The sequence below is a fragment of the Carassius auratus genome, unplaced genomic scaffold, assembly GCF_003368295.1.
Source record: "Carassius auratus strain Wakin unplaced genomic scaffold, ASM336829v1 scaf_tig00033347, whole genome shotgun sequence".
In the NCBI taxonomy this organism is placed as follows: domain Eukaryota; kingdom Metazoa; phylum Chordata; class Actinopteri; order Cypriniformes; family Cyprinidae; genus Carassius; species Carassius auratus.
Window position 1 is genome coordinate 39,287 of NW_020526074.1, and position 19,856 is coordinate 59,142.

Sequence of the window (19,856 nt, forward strand, 5' to 3'; positions counted from 1 at the left end):
GTGATTTTGTAACCATGGTGACTGGAGTTTAATTCTCTCGTTATGGCTCTGTTTGTCTGATTAGGGTTTGTGTCTGTCGCTCAGGTTTGAGGACAGACAGAAGAGAGGAAGACTGACAGCAGACAGACACACTGAGTGACCTGATGGACACACAAAAGTCAATTAGTAATTAAATTTGCAGCTAACTTTGTTTTTCTAGCAAATAAATTCATTCAGTGCATTAATATGTTTGTTTTTCTGTTTCTATGAGTAAAACCTTTCAAATAAACTGCTGTCGTGTTCATGTTTTCCGTTCTCTTGACTGTCTCACATAACCCGCTGTTTATACAGTGCAGACAAGTGTGTAACTCATCTGTAATCCCATAAAGCCTGTGCTCAGTTCATCATCATGATCTAATGAAGCCTCCGAGGTGAGCAGAGACTCTAATAAATGGCCAACATTTGCTCGACCTTTAGAGGAACATGGATAATTTCCTGATGAAATAGTAAGTGTCTCATGCTTTGGGATGAAACCTGGGACGAACTTTAGATCAACCTGAAAGCAACCTCAAAAAATATTTTATGATTTGTCATTGAAACTGTTGATAGAGGAAATGTTGAATGCATTATGAGCTGCATGGAAGAATTGTCAGGGTGTTTTGGGTGATTTCAGAGGTGTTGCTATGCAGTAATGTGTTGTTGGTGGTTTCCAAGGTGTTGCTATGCAGTAATGTGTTGTTGGTGGTTTCCAAGGTGTTGCTATGCAGTAATGTGTTGTGGGTGGTTTCCAAGGTGTTGCTATGCAGTAATGTGTTGTGGGTGGTTTCCAAGTTGTTGCCATGAAGTAATGTGTTGTGGGTGGTTTCCAAGGTGTTGCTATGCAGTAATGTGTTGTGGGTGGTTTCCAAGTTGTTGCTATGAAGTAATGTGTTGTGGGTGGTTTCCAAGGTGTTGCTATGCAGTAATGTGTTGTTGGTGGTTTCCAAGTTGTTGCTATGAAGTAATGTGTTGTGGGTGGTTTCCAAGTTGTTGCTATGCAGTAATGTGTTGTGGGTGGTTTCCAAGGTGTTGCTATGCAGTAATGTGTTGTGGGTGGTTTCCAAGGTGTTGCTATGCAGTAATGTGTTGTGGGTGGTTTCCAAGGTGTTGCTATGAAGTAATGTGTTGTGGGTGGTTTCCAAGGTGTTGCTATGCAGTAATGTGTTGTGGGTGGTTTCCAAGGTGTTGCTATGCAGTAATGTGTTGTGGGTGGTTTCCAAGGTGTTGCTATGAAGTAATGTGTTGTGGGTGGTTTCCAAGGTGTTGCTATGCAGTTATGTGTTGTGGGTGGTTTCCAAGGTGTTGCTATGCAGTAATGTGTTGTGGGTAGTTTCCAAGGTGTTGCTATGCAGTAATGTGTTGTGGGTGGTTTCCAAGGTGTTGCTATGCAGTTATGTGTTGTGGGTGGTTTCCAAGTTGTTGCTATGAAGTAATGTGTTGTGGGTGGTTTCCAAGGTGTTGCTATGCAGTAATGTGTTGTGGGTAGTTTCCAAGGTGTTGCTATGCAGTAATGTGTTTGGGTGGTTGCCAAGGTGTTGCTATACTGTAATGTGTTGTATATGACTGCCAAGGAGTTGCTATGCAATGATGTGCTGAGGGTGGTTGTCAGGGTGTTGCTATGCGGTTAGTAATGGGTTGTCAGGGTGTTCATAGGTGGTTGCTAGAGTGTTCTGAGTGGTCGCAACACTAAAGTCACGAGAAAACCGTGCTGTTCAAATGTATAGCATGAATGCACTGTAAGCCACTTTTAGAACGACTAAATGAATATGTTTTGATAAAAACGAGAGTGTTCCTGAATGTGTTTCTGTGCTTTTGTTATTCTTTTAATATTCAGTATTTCATTTATAATTCACATTTATTTACCGGTTCTTGTTCATGCTTCAGCGGTACTGACCTGAAGAGCGTCTCTATAGTGGGCAGAACTATTTTCATGCTCTGGGTTTTGAAATATTCATCAGCGGAGTTCCCTGACTTCAAGACTCACAGGCTTGTTATTATCCTCAGATTGTGAAATATCAGTGTATGAGAGTCAATGCTGCTAATGGAGTGATTTGGAGACAATTGTGGACGGCTGGACAACAGAGGTCTGTTGTGGGAATGTAGGTCACTGTATCTGTTTGTGTTCTCATTAATGCTTGTTTTCCCTTTGTTTAGACGCAAACATGTATTTTATTTTAAGGAAAATGTGAGTAGTACATGGAAAACTTGACCAGGGTGTTGCTATGAGGTTGCTATGTTGTGGGTGTTTTCCTCGGCGAGGGTGTTCTGGGTCGTTCCTAAAGTCCAATAAGTACATCACGATATATATATATATATAAAAAACATCTATTAGAAAGTAAATAAAGTTCATTTTGATGCCGTGTGGTGGAGATGATGATGATGTGTATGATGGAGGTTTTGAACTCGGTTCAGTATGATGTAAGTCGCTCGTTGAGTCTGAACTCAAGAAAGTGAATCGCTGCAGCTGTGAACGTGCTGACAGACCAACCACAAACTCCTTCTGCACAGACTTTGGAGCAACAACAACTCATTAAATCTTAGAAAGACTGAGAGAAGAGGAGAGATGATGTGGCCAATGTTTAAATGAGTAGTTTGCCCAAAAACTTCATAAAATTCATAAAATGATTACTGATTAGGCATGGCTTTTTCATAGCTCACATTAAAGGAGATCTCAGTTATGTTTTGTTTTTTTATTTTTTAATGTTTTTCCTGAAATTGTATTGGAGAAAAGAGTGAATAGTTGTCATTCAGTATCAGCATAGACCTATGAATATAAATTCATAAATTCAGTCTCAATCTTACTTTTGTCTAAGAGCATCTCTAATGTCTCTTTATGGGAAGCTCTCAGTTATTTTTATATGGTTGTCAGTTTAACATGGCACAGGTGCAGTTGCCCGGCCGCAGCTCTTCAGAGTGCTCTCTGAGCCATATGTGCTGCAGAGGGGTCAGTCCGAGGTCATTCACCAGAGCTGTGAATGCTGCCGGACCACAGCAGAGAGGAATAATGTGCCATAACCAGATGTCACCAGAACAACAGGTTGATTAATGATTTTTACCTGGATAATCACCTAGATAAGTCAGTAAAAATCGCTGCATTGCTCTTAAGATATTAATTAATTTCTCACGAAGCATGCATCTAATTATGACATACAACTTGTAAACAGCTTTTAAAGGAAAAATGTGCATTTTCCCCTTTTTATATTGTATAGACTCAGTAATGGACTCGTAATTTGCTGTGCCAGTATGCAACCACTTAACAACACACTTGGAACCACATAGAACATCTTAGTTACACCCTATCACATTGTATTAATCACATAGCAACACCCTGTCATCCACTTAGCAACACCCTAGCAAACACCTTAGCAACTACTAGGGGTTGCACCGACCAGTCGACTTCAACGCTCTGCCATGATGCTTTAAGCTTGACGTAAACTAGTCGCTAGTCCTATAGAGGGCGCAACAGGATAAGAAATCTTTGAAAGGCTTCCACATTTACACTCTGTTTCCAACAGTTAAAATTACAAATAAATTAATCGCCGTTCTAATCTAATATGCTGCTGCACTTTAATGCCGTTTGTATTGAACTTTAAGCACTGCAACTTTGCAGATATTTTTTATGCTCAAACAAACAACAACAATACAAACTAACTAACGTTAAAAAAGTGAAATAGCAATCAATCACCCCTTTTTTTATTTTTTATTTTTTATTTATTCATTTATTCCAGGCAATGGCACAAAAAGTTCAAGGTAGACAAATATAGTTAAATCATATAGTGCAAGGAAAACAAAAAACAAAACAAAAAACAAAATATACAGTATTCAAATATGACGATCGAATTCTGCCTGAAAGGGAGTGGGAAGAAGACAACTTATTTAATCCCACCCCAGTTCCACATTTAGTGATTAATAATTTTAATAACTAAATCCCACAACTTCACTACTAGCAGAGAGACGCTGCCAGGTAGAATTAATTCACACACGCAATCGTTCTCACTAATGCATTCATATGAAAGTAATCTTTACTGTGCTACTTTACCTATATCTGATTTGAGCTGTTATAGGAACGAAAGCCATGTGGACTTCGACTCGACTTTCAGCAAATCAGCAACCAGTGTAGAGATCTAAGAATCGGAGTGATGTGTTCATGTTTACTTCACTTCAAAATACGTCTGGCCGCAGCGTTTTGGACAAGCTGAAGTCATGCAATTTGAGATTTAGATATACCGTAATATAAAGAATTGCAGTAATCTAGACTAGACGTAACAAACGCTTTGCCTACTGTGCAGGAGACGAAGGTTAATTAACATCAAAGGTCTTACTAACAGGCAGGAACACACACGTAGGGAGAGGACTGACGACATTCAATATTAGACCAAGAAACTCTGAGACACAGGGTTTGAGTAATAAGGGAGGAAAGAGGGAACTGGGGAAACACATATGAGCATGGAAGGAGAAACTAAGACATGGGAACAAAACACAAGACTTCACAGGAACAGGGGCCTGATAAATAGCAACACATTGGTAATCAGTCACATTTTCAGAATATTTGCAAATGTGCTTATTTCTGTAATTCTGATGCTGTAAAGGTGAAGAACTGCACACGGCTGTATAGTTAACGCTGGTTTGAGTCAAATGTAAATCTAATAGCGGACTACAAAAATTCAATTCGAAGAACATTCTGCTCTGACAGAGTTTAATCTGTTTAAATATCAGCCTCCACACACTCGCACACAGAATGAAAACTGACAATATATCAGGAAAGAGAATCAACATTTCCTGAGGAGATCTCTAGCTTGTGTGTGTGTGTGTGTGTGCGTGCATGTGCGGGTGTGAGTGTAAGTGAGTGTGTGTGTGTGTGTGTGTGTGTGTGTGTGTGTGCATGTGCGAGTGTGTGTGTAAGTGAGTGAGTGTGAGTGTGTGTGCATGTGCGATTGTGTGTGCATGTGCGGGTGTGAGTGTAAGTGAGTGTGTGTGTGTGTGTGTGAGTGTGTGTGCATGTGCGAGTGTGTGTGTAAGTGAGTGAGTGTGAGTGTGTGTGCATGTGCGAGTGTGTGTGTAAGTGAATGAGTGTGTGTGTGTTTGCATTTGCGAGTGTGTGTGCATGTGTGAGTGTGTGTGTAAGTGAGTGTGTGTGTGTGTGTGTGTGTGTGTGTGTATGTGCGAGTGTGTGTGTGAGTGTGTGTGTGTGTGTGTGCATGTGCGAGTGTGTGTCTAAGTGAGTGAGTGTGAGTGAGTGTGTGTGCATGTGCGAGTGTGTGTCTAAGTGATTGAGTGTGAGTGAGTGTGTGTGCCTGTGCGAGTGTGTGTGTAAGTGGGTGAGTGAGTGTGTGTGTTTGTGTGTGTGTGTGTGTGTGTGTGCATGTGCGGGTGTGTAAGTGAGTGAGTGTAAGTGAGTGTGTGTGTGTGTTTGCATGTGCGAGTGTGTGTGTAAGTGATTGAGTGTGTGTGCATGTGTGCGTGAGTGTGAGTGTGTGTGCATGTGCGAGTGTGTGTCTAAGTGAGTGAGTGTGAGTGAGTGTGTGTGCCTGTGCGAGTGTGTGTGTAAGTGGGTGAGTGAGTGAGCGTGTGTGTGTGTTTGTGTGTGTGCATGTGTGAGTGTGTGTGTGAGGGATTACGGGCCTGAGCAGTCACTGTCTTTCTCTCTGAGCCTCTAATCATTTTTACTGTGAAAGATTTGTGCGCGCTCACTGAGCCACTTACTATTCCACAGCCAGCGTTTGCATGCATGATTCGTTCACGTCCCTCAATATTTCCCTCGAAAATGTTGTAGAAATGCAGGAACAAATGCTGGTGGAAATTTTACAGCGTATTAATAATGCAAAGCTGAGTCTGGATAACCTTCGTCTTGTGTTTGCTGGTGCTCAATATCACAGATTTGCTTTTTAATTAAATAGCCACTCATACATAGAAAATGTGCATCATGTATTATTTAAACAGATGCAAAAATGTATAGTTCATAAAGAAAGAAATCAGTTTACGTGATGATTAAACACAATGCTCATGTTCTCGACTGTCTGTGTGTTAAACTGGCTCAGTGTCGTCTCACCCTCGTTTCACAGCGAGCTCATCCTGTCCAACATTGATGCGGGTGTTTCCGGTAATTGGCAGTGTCACGTGACCAGTTCCCGAGGCAATAGCTCGATCGGGATGGAGATCGTGGTGCTGGAGGCGACGGCGGTGTACTGCGGAGCCGAGAGGGTCAGTAGCAACAAGGGCGACTTCAGGTGTGTCTGCAGCTACAGACGCCCGTCTGCAACATCACACATAAACACAGACGCCATTCACCAGAGCGCCAGCTTAAAGGGACAGTCACCCATTCTCTCACCCTCATGTTATACCAAACCTGTTTCTTTTGTTGAACACAAAAGAAGATATTTTGAAGAATGTTGGTAACCAAATAGTTGACTGTAGCCATTGACTTCCTTAGTATGGGAAAAAATACTATTGAAGTCACTGGCTACCATCGACATTCTTCAGAATATCTTCTTTTGTGTTCAACAGAAGAAAGAAACTCGTACAGGTTTTGAACAAAATGTGGGTGAGTCAATGATGAGAGAATTTCCATTTTTGAGTGAACTCTTTTTAAAAACCACATCACAGATTGTGTGGCTGTGATGCTTCAGTGTGTCTTGTATTTTAAAGTCTGTTGTCCTATTGCTGCTTTTATATCTCTGTGTTCACTCTGTGTTTGTGCAGCACATGACTGTAACGCGCTGAGAAATGAGTCTGTTGTTAGCAGATGAGTTAGTGTTGTTTGTGCATTACTGACAACAACAAACAGACTCCGTTCATGTTCACAAACCTTATCTTGTGGGAAAATTGCGTAAAGACATTTAAAAGCTTGGGGTCAGAAATATACATATATTTTTTTTTCCATCAAGGATGCATTAAATTAATCAAAAGTGACAGTCAAGACATTTATAATGTTACTAAAGATTTGTTTTTCTAATAAATGCTGTTCTTTTGAACTTTCTGTTCATCTGTGAATCCTGAAAAATAAAATGCATCACAGTTTTCACAGAAATATTGAGCAGCACAACTGTGTTCAACACTGATAATAATCAGAAATGTTTCTTGAGCAGTAAATCATCATATTTTCATGATTTCTGAAGATCATGTGACACTGAAGACTGGAGGAATGATGCTGGAAATTAAGTAAAGATCATGTTCCATGAAGATATTTAGTAAATGTTCTATTGTAAATTATAAAAATGTATTTTTTGATTAATAATATTTATTACTAAGAACTTCATTTGAACAACTTTAAAGATGATTTTCTCAATATTTAGATGTTTTTGCTCCCTCAGATTCCAGATTTTCAAATAGTTGTATCTCAGATATTTATTCTGCTTTCAGATGATGCATAAATCTCAATTTCAAGAAATTTACACAAAACAAGATTTGAAAAACCAAAAGATAGTTTATTTGGTAAAGGGTCACACACACACACACACACACACATATATTCAATTATATATATATATATATTGATCAAATAGCCAATTATTAAATAGCTTAATTTTATGTTATCCTCAAGGAATGTAGAAAAGTGACATTAGATAAGAGCAAACAGTCTGTTGATGTGATGAATGATGTTCACAGGTGGCCGAAGACGTTGGCTGGTTTCATGGCCTTCCTGCCGTGTGCTGTGTCCCGCTCTGACTCCGCCCCTCCAGAGAAAAGGGCGTGGCCCCGATCTGACCCCGCCCCTCCAGAGAAAAGGGCGTGGCGCAGGTGTGACCGTACGGGTCGCTGGGCGGAGCACGACTACAACCAGTGCTCATACACCAGCCAGTTCACCCGCAACCTGCACGAGCTCACACAGGTCTGCACCTTCATCATCATCACCATCATCATGTTTTATACATTTACATTCAGTCATTTAGCTTTTATCCAAAGCGACTTACAAATGAGAACAATAGAAGCAGTCATAACCAACAAAACCAGAAGTTTCTCAGGGATATATATATATATATGTAGATACATGCTGAAATGATTGTGATCTGGTTGTCTCTCAGCGGTCGGTGAACGTCTCCAGCGCTCTGATGTTGGCGCAGCAGCTCTCGTCTCTCACCAGCAGGGCGGCGCTGTTTGGAGACGTGATGGATGTGATATTCGTCACTCATCTGGTCGAGAGACTCACTCGTCTGGTGGATCATGTCAGAGAGGTCAGAGTCACATGCCATCAGGATGTCTTCAACTCAAATCCAATCAAACAATCCTCATGTAATAAACATTTGCTGTTTAAGAAAAGCAAGGTTGTCTTCATCTTTAAAGCTACAGTATTTTTCCTAGTTTTGCACCTAAGTAAATGTGTCCCGCTTTGACTCCGCCCCTCAGGAGAAAAGGGCGTGGCCTCGATCTGACTCCGCCCTCCGGAGAAAAGTATTTCTTCCTCAGTATTTATGTCTTATTTTCTATTAGAAATATCTAAACATCCTTAAATCAAAATACATTAACATTAACTTTTTTTTTTTTTTGAGAATCTGAAAATGAAGGTCAAAATGAAGTGTTTTTGATTAAAACAAGAACAAAAAATATCTGGTGAAGGAGTCATAAAAATGTGATTCAGAGGGAAAACAAATGTCTTTTTTCTCATTGAAGCATAAGTTCACTTCATTTTGATCAGTTTCCCAGAAAACAAGATATTTTTGAAGAATATCTTGTCTTTGCTTAAACAGCTGAGAGATTTAAAACCTCATTAAGACACATTTCTGGGAAACGTGTCAAAATAAAGTGAGTTTATGCTTAAAAGAAGAAAGAACATCTGACAAAAATATCTTGCTATGAGTAGGGTTATTATAGCTTTCCAAACGGGAAAAAGGTAATTACTGGAAATAATATATATAGATTTTTACAAGATCTCTAGTTTAAAAACCCTAAAACAAACAAACAAACAAAATAATACTAAATAATTTATATATATATATATATATATATATATATATATATATATATATATATATATATATATATATATATATATAATAAAACTGAAATAAACATTAATACAATTTCAATTAATAAAAGCTATAAAAAAAATGCTTTAAATAAAAAATAAAACAAAATCTGCCAAAATATTGTTATAAATAGGGTTATTATACTTTTATATATATATACAAACTTTTTGTTACTTGAAATAAAATAACATTTAAACAGAAAAACTTTAATAATTTAAATATTGTTTAATATAATATAATTTGTCATTTAAATTATTTTAAATTTAAATTAAATTAAACTTAATAAAGTTGACATTCTAATATAACTTGAACTAAAACTGAAATAATAATACAAAAACATACTTAAAAATTGACAAAATTACTATTAATAAAATATTAATAAAATCTTCAATAGTATTTCAGTGGTTTTAAGCACTGACTTGATCTGGATAGTTTTTTTTTTTTGATATAAATTGACTTGGTCTTGATTTAAGGATGTTCAGATGTTTGAGCTGGAAAACGAGTGATGAACCCTGAGCAAGACTGTAATGTTTAAAAGTGATGTCCGACTCCAGTGGAATATATCACGCTCTGATGCATGACTCAGTCTCTTCTTCCGCCGCTCTGTAATTTAGATGCACATTGTTATCAGCTATTTTCAGCTTTAAGTATTATGTGCACATGTTCAGTCAACACGTTTAGCATTTTAATAACACCGGCGGACGCTCACTCTCCATCACAAGAGCTCTAGGAGGCTGTTTATGTGTGAATGAGGAGAAAACACACTCGCTCGCTTTGGGGAAATTGGTATTAATTACGTAACTCATGCTGCCATATATTACCTTCAGGCCAGACACACACTGCATGCTAAGTATGCAAACATTTCCAATCATTTGGAAGAGCCTCTTATTCACGTTTAATTGACTGTGCATTCAAGGTTAACATTTTATGAGCAGATGTTTTCAAATCAACAGTGCACAGTAAAAATTCATTTATTTTTTTCAAGGTTGTAAATAAATATTTTGCAAGCACATTTTACAAGAAAATTGAGTTTCAGTCTTTGTAAATCAAAATTGCATGTTTTATTTTTGCTAGCAGTTTCTGAGTTTAATATGCTACTTTTACTGTATATGCACTGAATTAATTCAGTGAATTTTACGTTTTAATTTAGGTTGCATAGATAAATGCAATAATTTAATGTATGGTTAAATATCATAATAGTATTTAATCAATTATAATTAAAATATATAAATAATTAACTATTTAATTAATTTTAAAAGTGTAATAATATATTTTTGAGCTCAGTAAAAACAGGCTGTGCAAAATGTAAGTGTGAGATTATGAAATGTATTCTTTTAATGAATGAAATCGAATATAGTTTTGGAATGCAGCTGGGAACATTGCCTGTTTTCCTTCATTAAATGAGGATGAGCCTCTGAATTTAATGAGAAATAACCTTCATTATCGTCCCTTTTTATGAATCTTGTAGGGGAATTTACAGTTAAAACCCAAGGACCAGATATGTCGCAATGAAGACCAGGACTCAGAGATGAGTTCAATTAATAATAATAATTTTACTTGAAGAAAATAGTTTGCAATTTCATCAGCAGAAGTCAGCTTCAACACTCTCGAAGGAGTTCGCAGGCCGCCCCCAGTACAATACAAAATCAACCACAGTTATACCCTGACAGAGGATACTAATTGCGTCAATACATGAGTCAACAAAATTCTGATTGGTTCCAAAACCTAGATAAAACTCTCCAAAGACGTATATCTGATATGCTGGACACTGGCAGTTGATCGTTTGTCCTGGGACTGTCTGAGCTTCTCCCTGTACAGACAGATACTAACACACGTACACAGAGAACTTATCTAAAATTCAAGGCTTTCTAGCACTGGCGAGTGTCTTATCATTACGGTTGGATACACACACATAATATGTGGACATTAATCTTGAGGAAAAGAAATACAGCACACATAAGGTTACACATTTCACTCTTGCTATAATTTGATTAATAGTCAAACAAGAAATCATGTAATAATATAATATAATATCAGTATGAAGGATATGGCAACTCGGCATCCACTCCTTCAGTCCCCCGTTTTAGATCAATGTGGGGTCTAATACCCCACATCTGGTCTAATAAATGAGGTCAGCTGTAGTTGTGATGCATGCTAATAATGCAGGCTGTTTGTCAACTTAAGCAGGTGCATATACTTAAGATCTCTGGTACTGACTGACATTTCTAGTAATAAACACATTATTTTGTACAAAATACTTCCCATAATCATTCTTACTTCCCATATACATTCATCTACTTACTTAATCCCACAATATCGCCACTTGCACTAGTCTTTCTTCACATAATGTCTTTTCCAGTGAATTATTCTGTGTGTCCCTCTACCTGGAAAAGTGTCCTCCATCCATATATACTTTCATCAACATATCTTTGTAAATACCTCTCTTCCTACTACAGCTACTTCACACTTACCCTCTAAAACAAAACATTTATCTAACAGCCTTAAGACTAAATTTGCATATTCATTAACCAGATTTAACAAATCATTAAAGAAAACCGCATACACTATAACCAATTCATTTTTTTTTTAAACCCTTAAGAAGGATATTTGTCTTATTTGTTTTCTTTTAATATGTCTTATACAACTATGATGAATTTTAGTTAATTTGGTCATATCTTAAAATAAACTCATTACAATAAACGTATATATATTATTCTCTGGAAGCCGGGCTAAATGAATAACCACTGTTATTGCATTCCTGACATATGTCAGACCCTCAGTCACCTCACAGATACCAAATACAGACATTGCTTATAACCTAAATCCCAGTAAAGATACCCTTATTTTATGAAAATCTATCATTTTCCCGATCAATGGTACAATTATAGAGATTGAATATCCATTTTACCCTTTCATTCCAAACTTGTCATTGTTAACAACATTTGATCAAAATTACATTTTAAGTATCGAAGTGTCTAACTTCAAAAATACAACTAACCTATCCACTTATTGTCATGCATGTATTTTATACCAGGACATTACTGTTAACCATACTCATTGCCTTATTATTACCTTTTTTTTTTTAAATGCAAATCTTGTCAATTATCATACCATATTACTGTACTCAGACTATATTAATGACACATTCAGAAGCAAATCCTCAGTACATCGTATTAAGTCAATTTAGTTCTCACTGTTTTGTCAGTTAGAAATGCTTACACATCAGCTACGTGATCAATGTCTTTAAAACCCTCATTCATGTTTGTCATTTGGTTGTGATATTTATTTACTCATAAATTATTATAAACTAAAAAAGAGCACACAGATTTCCCAATACTATTACTAAATGAACAATACTATTACTTAGTTCTAAACGCCCAAATATTTATTAAAGAGACATCCTCAGTTTCTGTAAATCTGTATTGAAACAATATACATTATCAAAAAGCCCTGTCAGTGTTCACAATATTAATTTGATTTGACCTGACAGGTGTTCATAAGCAGCTCCATAGAGCCTATTACAATTGTTTTGTTCAAACTAAATTTATTATTATTATTTATTATTTTTTTTTTGCTGTGCTATTTCAATTAATTCAAACCTCTTGTTATGGATTTGCTCCATTAAGGGGCTATCCACACGTTTTTGTTCAACTTATCTCTGTTCTACATAAACCACTACATAAAGCTTTTGCACTATATTACACAAGCAGGATTCACTCCTTTGTTTTCCCACCAGGCTTCTTTATGTGAGGGTGCTCTCTGGATAATTTGGTTAGTGACGTAGCCAATCTGTCACTGTTTTTCTGCCGTCTAAAATATTTACCTTTACCATTCAAACAACAAAGTGTTAACTTGTTAAAATTTAGACCCTCATTTAAATTTAGGCATGGATTTTAAACCCATTTTGGACGGCAAACTTAAATTTCACAAATCCAATCATATAAACACTCTTTAACATATTAATCCAGAGAGTGATTTAAATCAGCATTATAAAAGACAAAACAAGTCATTATTACCAGTAGCAGACAGAGCTGGATAACCAATCCACTTAAAGCTCGTCCCATGTTCGGCATTGTCTTTTCATTAGTTTCACTCAGAATTACCGACTTCTGTAAAGTAATTTCACTCAACACATCTGTAATGATAAAACACTCATTCCAGAGGTTAGTAACTCAATTGAAACAAAACAGGAACAGAATTGTCCCCCAAAAATTTATAGTAGCCATCCTTGTGCATGCACATACTTAACACATTCATATTTTAACAGCTCATATTTAAGGTTTGCTTTTGGTATTAAATCGGAAGGATTTAAACTTAAACATTGTCTGTGCATTTTACCTAGTTTGAACCTAGTCTCTTATCTAATCTCAAAGTTTGCCTGTTCATTAATGATTTTTATTTAGAGTAAAATCAGCTTGGTTGTTTTGGTCTTCAAATCATTGCTCTGTTTTGGTTACTCTGACTTAGCAGGCCAATAAAAGAAGAAGATCACCATCCCTGCCTCCACTCAAGCACTCTCTCTCTCTCTCTTACTGTGCAAAATATTATTTATTTTGACAATTTGTGCCAGACTTTTACTTAGTCTATAATATCTAATTCATTACAACATATAACCCTAAATTATTCAAATAGGTTAAAAATGTCAAAGTTTTTATATCTCAAATCTCAGTTTAAACTGTTTAATATACATAATGCTAGGAACATTTCTTTAAAATTATTTTTACCTTACATGCTTGATTCCCTTAACCTTTGTTATCTAAACCATCTCTTGATTAAGCAGAAGCAGTCTTCATTTTTAGCCACCACCATATCTTGTTATCATCTTGTGTCATGCCTAATGACCTGCATGAGTAAAGACTATGCTATAGACATATTAGTTCAATATAATTTTAGCCTCATAAGAAATTTTGTCTCAAAATAATGTCTGTCATCACATGGTCTCAGATGGTTCTTGAAAGCGCATTGCCATTAACTCTTTATAAATAAGCCTCTTTTCCTCAGGGTGTGATCCACTGGCATAGTTGCATCAAGTTGTGGACGCTTGTCACAACAATCAGTCAAGGAATGCGGTTGCTGGTGATCAGGTCTGGAGGAGCTCACATTTTGAGGCAGATTGCTGTACTTCATACAGTTCCCCTCTTAATGATGCTCTAGGCCTATCAAGCATCCGCTCAACTCCACTACCATCTCACATATAACACCTCCCTTCAGGGCAGGTGCCCAGTGGCGGTGACCCCCTGCCTTAGGTTGTCCCCTATTGGCCAGAAGAGGATCTTACCCGTCATTGAGAAATCACCTCATGCACACTGGTAACCACTCTTTCCCGTTGCAACATCCTCGACAGTCTTCTTCCAGAATCCAGTATTTCCTGCAGCTTAGGAAAGGTGCACTCAAGAACCATGAGAGCCAATGACAGCACCTACTAGTGTTAAAACATTGAAAAGGGTTAATCAAACTAATATTTAATTGCTAAAATCAGTTGGATACCTCCAAACTATCATGCTGAGATTACTCAGTCAATTTATTTTTCACACCCGTCCATTCATTGTAATTTTCTGTTGCTTCTGTAGCTGGAGCCAACAGGCCCTGTATGATGATGGAGACTAAAATAAGACAGATAAGTTACTGGTCATAGAACAAATAGCAATACAACTGTTTAACTATTCAAAATTATTACATCTATAGCTCAGGGTCTGTATTATGATTTTGAAGACCTCATGTTTCATCAACAATTGCTCCTAAATTGTTATTCATTATTTTTATAATCTCTTATTTCTTACATGCATTGGGCAGTTAAACATTTAACTACCAATTGCCCTCTTAATGCATTAAATCTGAACTCTTTTTATCATGTCCTTTAGCATCTCTGCCTATGATTTGACTGAAACACTGTGCTGTACTATAAATATCTTATCACTTAAACACAAGCTCAGATAACGGCATTTTAGCTTACTTTGAATGAGAGAGAGAGAGAACTCTGAGGGATTCAGGACTCGCATTTTCATTCATTTTTAACCTAATTTCATCATACTATCATTTTACAAAACTTGTCAGAAATTATATGCATTTTAAAAATAAACATCTTTATATTTGTATTTTTACTTTATTTTCGCAACTCAAATGTTTCTCAAAGTTTTTTGAAGTCATTGTCAGTACTTTTACATCAACTTGTATTTATTCATTCACTTAATTCTGGCCATGGCTTCTGAATTTCAACATTGGTTTTAAATCTGTCAGAGGTTATCTGACCCAGGTATATTACTTCGGGTCTTGCTAGCATGCTGTCTTCAAAGTTACTTTGAAACCCCCGTTTATGTTACTTGTTTACAACTTTATCATCTCATAAACAAACAATAATTTTCTTTTCTCTTCATTTTATTTTATTTATTTTATTTTTATGATGCTGCGTGGCTGCAATTTTGCAATCCAACAATAAAATTAATCTTTTGGCCAAACATTAGTAAATATAGGAATTACAAATTTTCCACTCAGAACATGTCTCTGGTACTTTTACAGCTTAAGCCAGAATCATGGTGGGGGCCAGCATGAGATAAACAATGGCTTCATTGTAGTCAAAGCAATTTTATCTTTTAAAGCAAAACATAAGCTTCTAAGTTTTTCCAAAATGCCACTGCCAATTTGTGTGCCTTCAGTTTTTTTTTTTTTTTTTCACTAACCCAGAATTCTGTTCAGTATTCCTTGTCAGGACTTTCAACAATTATATAAGAACTGGAACAGATCTTATGATATCATTCTTTGTCATTTGAACCTTCTATGCACAGAGAATCAGATTAAATCATCACTCAGTTACTTCTGGGATTATTTTTAACAAATCGGCACATACATTTATAAATGTTTATTTCTCTGGTTCTGTCTTTGTTTAAAGCCAATCAATTTTTTTGTTTTAACTTTCCAATCAGAATCAAAGCTCAGACTGATCATTCTTTCAATGAATTCAGAGAATATTTTTAAAGTCAGAGCTTCAGAGCCAAACTGTTTACAGCATTTGCTCTCTTCTGTTTCATTATTTCTATCAGGGCTTACCAGGTTACCTAATTTGTCAGTCATATTTCTATCATAAACCAAAAACATATTGAGGCGGCGATCTTACCAACAGCACTTGACTTCTGCGTGATGAAATTGCAAAGTATATTCCAGAATTTCCATATACTGGTCCAATTCAATCAGGGTCATGAAAACTACATTTTAGCTCTTTTTGGGGTTGTTCCTGAGGCATCCCAGATCAATCAATACTTTCCCTTTGCATATATCCCTATATTTTTATAGGTGCACATATGAATTATCACTATTTATTTTTAAACACTAATTTTGGATACTCTTTTCCCTAACCACTGACCTGGCCTATTTCTAAGCTCGGGGCGCCCCTGTCTGTAATGGTGGGTGATCGAGAGTTGGAAGAGCGAGATACGACTAGAACCCCCGTCTAGCGTCTTACATTCTTCTCGGGATTTCCCATACCCCTACTTTGGCTTCCCTGGCCGTAAACGCACTGCCCTTTATGGCCTCTCGTGCTTTTCGGCTTTCTGTGCTTGACCCAGCACTGCCCTTTACGGGTTCACATGCCTGTTAAGAATGCGTTTTTGTCCCCCCCTGGACTGTGCACACCTAGAAATTTTTTACGTCTCTCTCTAAGACCCATAGGTGTGCACCTGTTCCCTCTGTAACTGTACACATCTCTAAATATCTTATATCAAGACCTACCGATGTGTACTTGTACCCCTTATACTCACAAGGTTACTTATTTACAGGTATATTGTGACACCAATTTACCTACTCCACCCTGGAGCTGGTGTCTACCCCCTCACGTCTGAGTGAGTCTATCGTTCCTCCTTCTCTCGACCCCCTCCACTTACAGACAGTCCCTAACCAATAATATTAAATCTAAAATCTTTCCTACCTTGGTTTGATGATTGATCAGGGATGTCACCAAAGAACTATTGCCCGCCGATCCTCCACCATTAACTGTAGGGGAATTTACAGTTAAAACCCAAGGACCAGATATGTCGCAATGAAGACCAGGACTCAGAGATGAGTTCAATTAATAATAATAATTTTACTTGAAGAAAATAGTTTGCAATTTCATCAGCAGAAGTCAGCTTCAACACTCTCGAAGGAGTTCGCAGGCCGCCCCCAGTACAATACAAAATCAACCACAGTTATACCCTGACAGAGGATACTAATTGCGTCAATACATGAGTCAACAAAATTCTGATTGGTTCCAAAACCTAGATAAAACTCTCCAAAGACGTATATCTGATATGCTGGACACTGGCAGTTGATCGTTTGTCCTGGGACTGTCTGAGTTTCTCCCTGTACAGACAGATACTAACACACGTACACAGAGAACTTATCTAAAATTCAAGGCTTTCTAGCACTGGCGAGTGTCTTATCATTACGGTTGGATACACACACATAATATGTGGACATTAATCTTGAGGAAAAGAAATACAGCACACATAAGGTTACACATTTCACTCTTGCTATAATTTGATTAATAGTCAAACAAGAAATCATGTAATAATATAATATAATATCAGTATGAAGGATATGGCAACTCGGCATCCACTCCTTCAATCTCATGAATGCTCTCACAGGTTTTGATGATTTGTACTGGAAATAAATTCAGTTCAGTACAGTCTGTTGATGGAGATGAGCAGAGAAAGCATAAACATATCTCTATGAAATAAATATATATGGGAATATTCCAGAAAATATATTACAGTTTATTAAATAATGCATTTAATTAATAATAAATAAATAAATGCATATACAGTATCAAAATAAATATATTACATTTACAATAAAGTTTAAAAAGAAAAATAGAAACATTTAAATATATAATAATAAATTATATAATCAATATATATATATATATATATATATATATATATATATATATATATATATATATATATATATATATATATATATATATATATATATATATATATATATATAGTTTATTCATATCTCTCTCTAGTTAATACATGGGTTTACATGAAAATTAAACATATTCAGAAACGTTTGTTTCAATTTATGGGTAGCACATTTACTATATGAATGCATGCATGTATATATGTATATGTATATTTTTACATTGATATTATTTATTTATTACTTACCATGCAAAAATCATAATATGATATCTAATTAATTATTATTATTTTTATTATGTTTTTCAATATTTATTTACTTTTCAATATATTGTATTGTATAGAACAGAGGCCATTGAATTTCATACCTGCACAGTGTGAGTCTGACTGAGATCTGTGACGGTGTGTGTGTGTGTGTGTGTGTGTGTGTGTGTGTGTGTGTGTGTGTGTGTGTGTGTGTGTGTGTGTGTGTGTGTGTGTGTGTAGTTGGCCGATCACGTGTTGGACGTGGCCAGTAACATGATGGCGGTGGAGGAACATGTTCTGTGGATGGCTCAGAGCGAGGCGCGAGCGTGTACACGGATCGTCCAGTGTGTGGAGCGGATCGCAGACCTCACACTCGGAGCAAACACCACAGGCATCTCCAAGGTCACCTTAGAACACGTTTTATTAGGAACGATTAATTTTTTTTCCCCCTAATTTTATTTTATTTTATTTTATTTTATTTTATTTATTTTTTTTGTAAAATAAATATATAAAAAAACAAGAACAAACATAGTACAAACACAAAATGCATTTTATTTACATTTTTACATATTATTCTATATATTTTAATACTTTTAATTTAAGTTTTAGTTATTTAGTACATCAGGTTAAAAATAAATAATTAAATGTTGCTCTACATTAAAATAAAAGTTTGTTTATTTTATGTTAATTTAATGTAATTTTTTATTATTATTATTTTTTTTAACTAAGCCTTTATTATCTAGTTTTAATTGGCTCTAATAACTGGCATGTATTTCTCTTGAGGTTTTGCAAGTTAAACACTAATGTGAAGGGTTAGTGTGTTGTTGATTTATTCCCTGAATCTTGCGTTTGTGAATCCGTGGTCTATTGATGTAGATTAATACATGATGGCTTTTATGCATCTATAACCGAATAAATCTTGACGTAATGACAGACGTGTGGTTTTTCTGATAATGTAGGTCACAGACTGGGATCGTTAATGGAGTTTTTGTTTAGTCTTTTTGTGTTTGCATAATCAGTCGTTGACTCACTCAACAGAACCTCGAACAATGAATGCTGTTTATTTTCCAGCGAGTGATTAGTGTGTGTGTGTGTGTGTGTGTGTGTGTGTGTGTGTGTGGCAGGTCTCGGTGAACATCGCTCTGGAGGCGCAGCTGCTTCGGCCGGACGCTCTCATGGGTTTATTGTGTACGGTGGAGCAGCGTTTGCCTCTGCTGCCCCCGGTGGCCGACGCTTCACATCACAACACCCTCCTCAACTTTAGATGCCACACACTGAACGTCTCTGGGTCACCTGTGGGTCAGCTCAGACAGGTGAGGCTCTAACCGGCCCGGAGTCCAAAAACCCATTAAACACACATTCTCTGCTTTTTAACATGGATGACTCGGTTGAAATAAAATATGATATGAAAATAAAAACCATGCACCCACATGGAAATAACCTATATTAACTCATATGTTTTAATGTAGGTTTTAATATAGGTTTTTAATATATAAAATGGGCTGTTTTCCTATATTATATGTACCTCAGAGTTCGTGCAAACATCCACATCACTGTAATCTAATGTGTCCTTAAATGCTGCTTTTACATCGTGGTCAGTTTTTGTTGTGTTTGTGTAGTTATTGAGAGGAAGGTGCGCAGTATATATTTACACATTCATCCAAACGCCGCTCAGCAGCCTCAGGTTCTCAGGTTAACTGAAGCGCTGTCTTCTTCTTCTGACCTGAATTAGGAG

General features: G+C 36.5%; 1 protein-coding gene across 1 annotated transcript in view; it reads left to right on the top strand.

Moving 5' to 3' along the window:
- Nucleotides 1-19,856, top strand: part of LOC113081202 (adhesion G protein-coupled receptor A3) — a 107,342-nt gene that overhangs the window by 33,537 nt on the left and 53,949 nt on the right. The window contains exons 8-12 of the mRNA XM_026253277.1: nt 6,081-6,245; nt 7,624-7,846; nt 8,040-8,189; nt 18,362-18,523; nt 19,246-19,434. Coding sequence (XP_026109062.1) covers nt 6,081-6,245; nt 7,624-7,846; nt 8,040-8,189; nt 18,362-18,523; nt 19,246-19,434 — 889 coding nt within the window. The remainder of the gene's footprint in view (nt 1-6,080; nt 6,246-7,623; nt 7,847-8,039; nt 8,190-18,361; nt 18,524-19,245; nt 19,435-19,856) is intronic.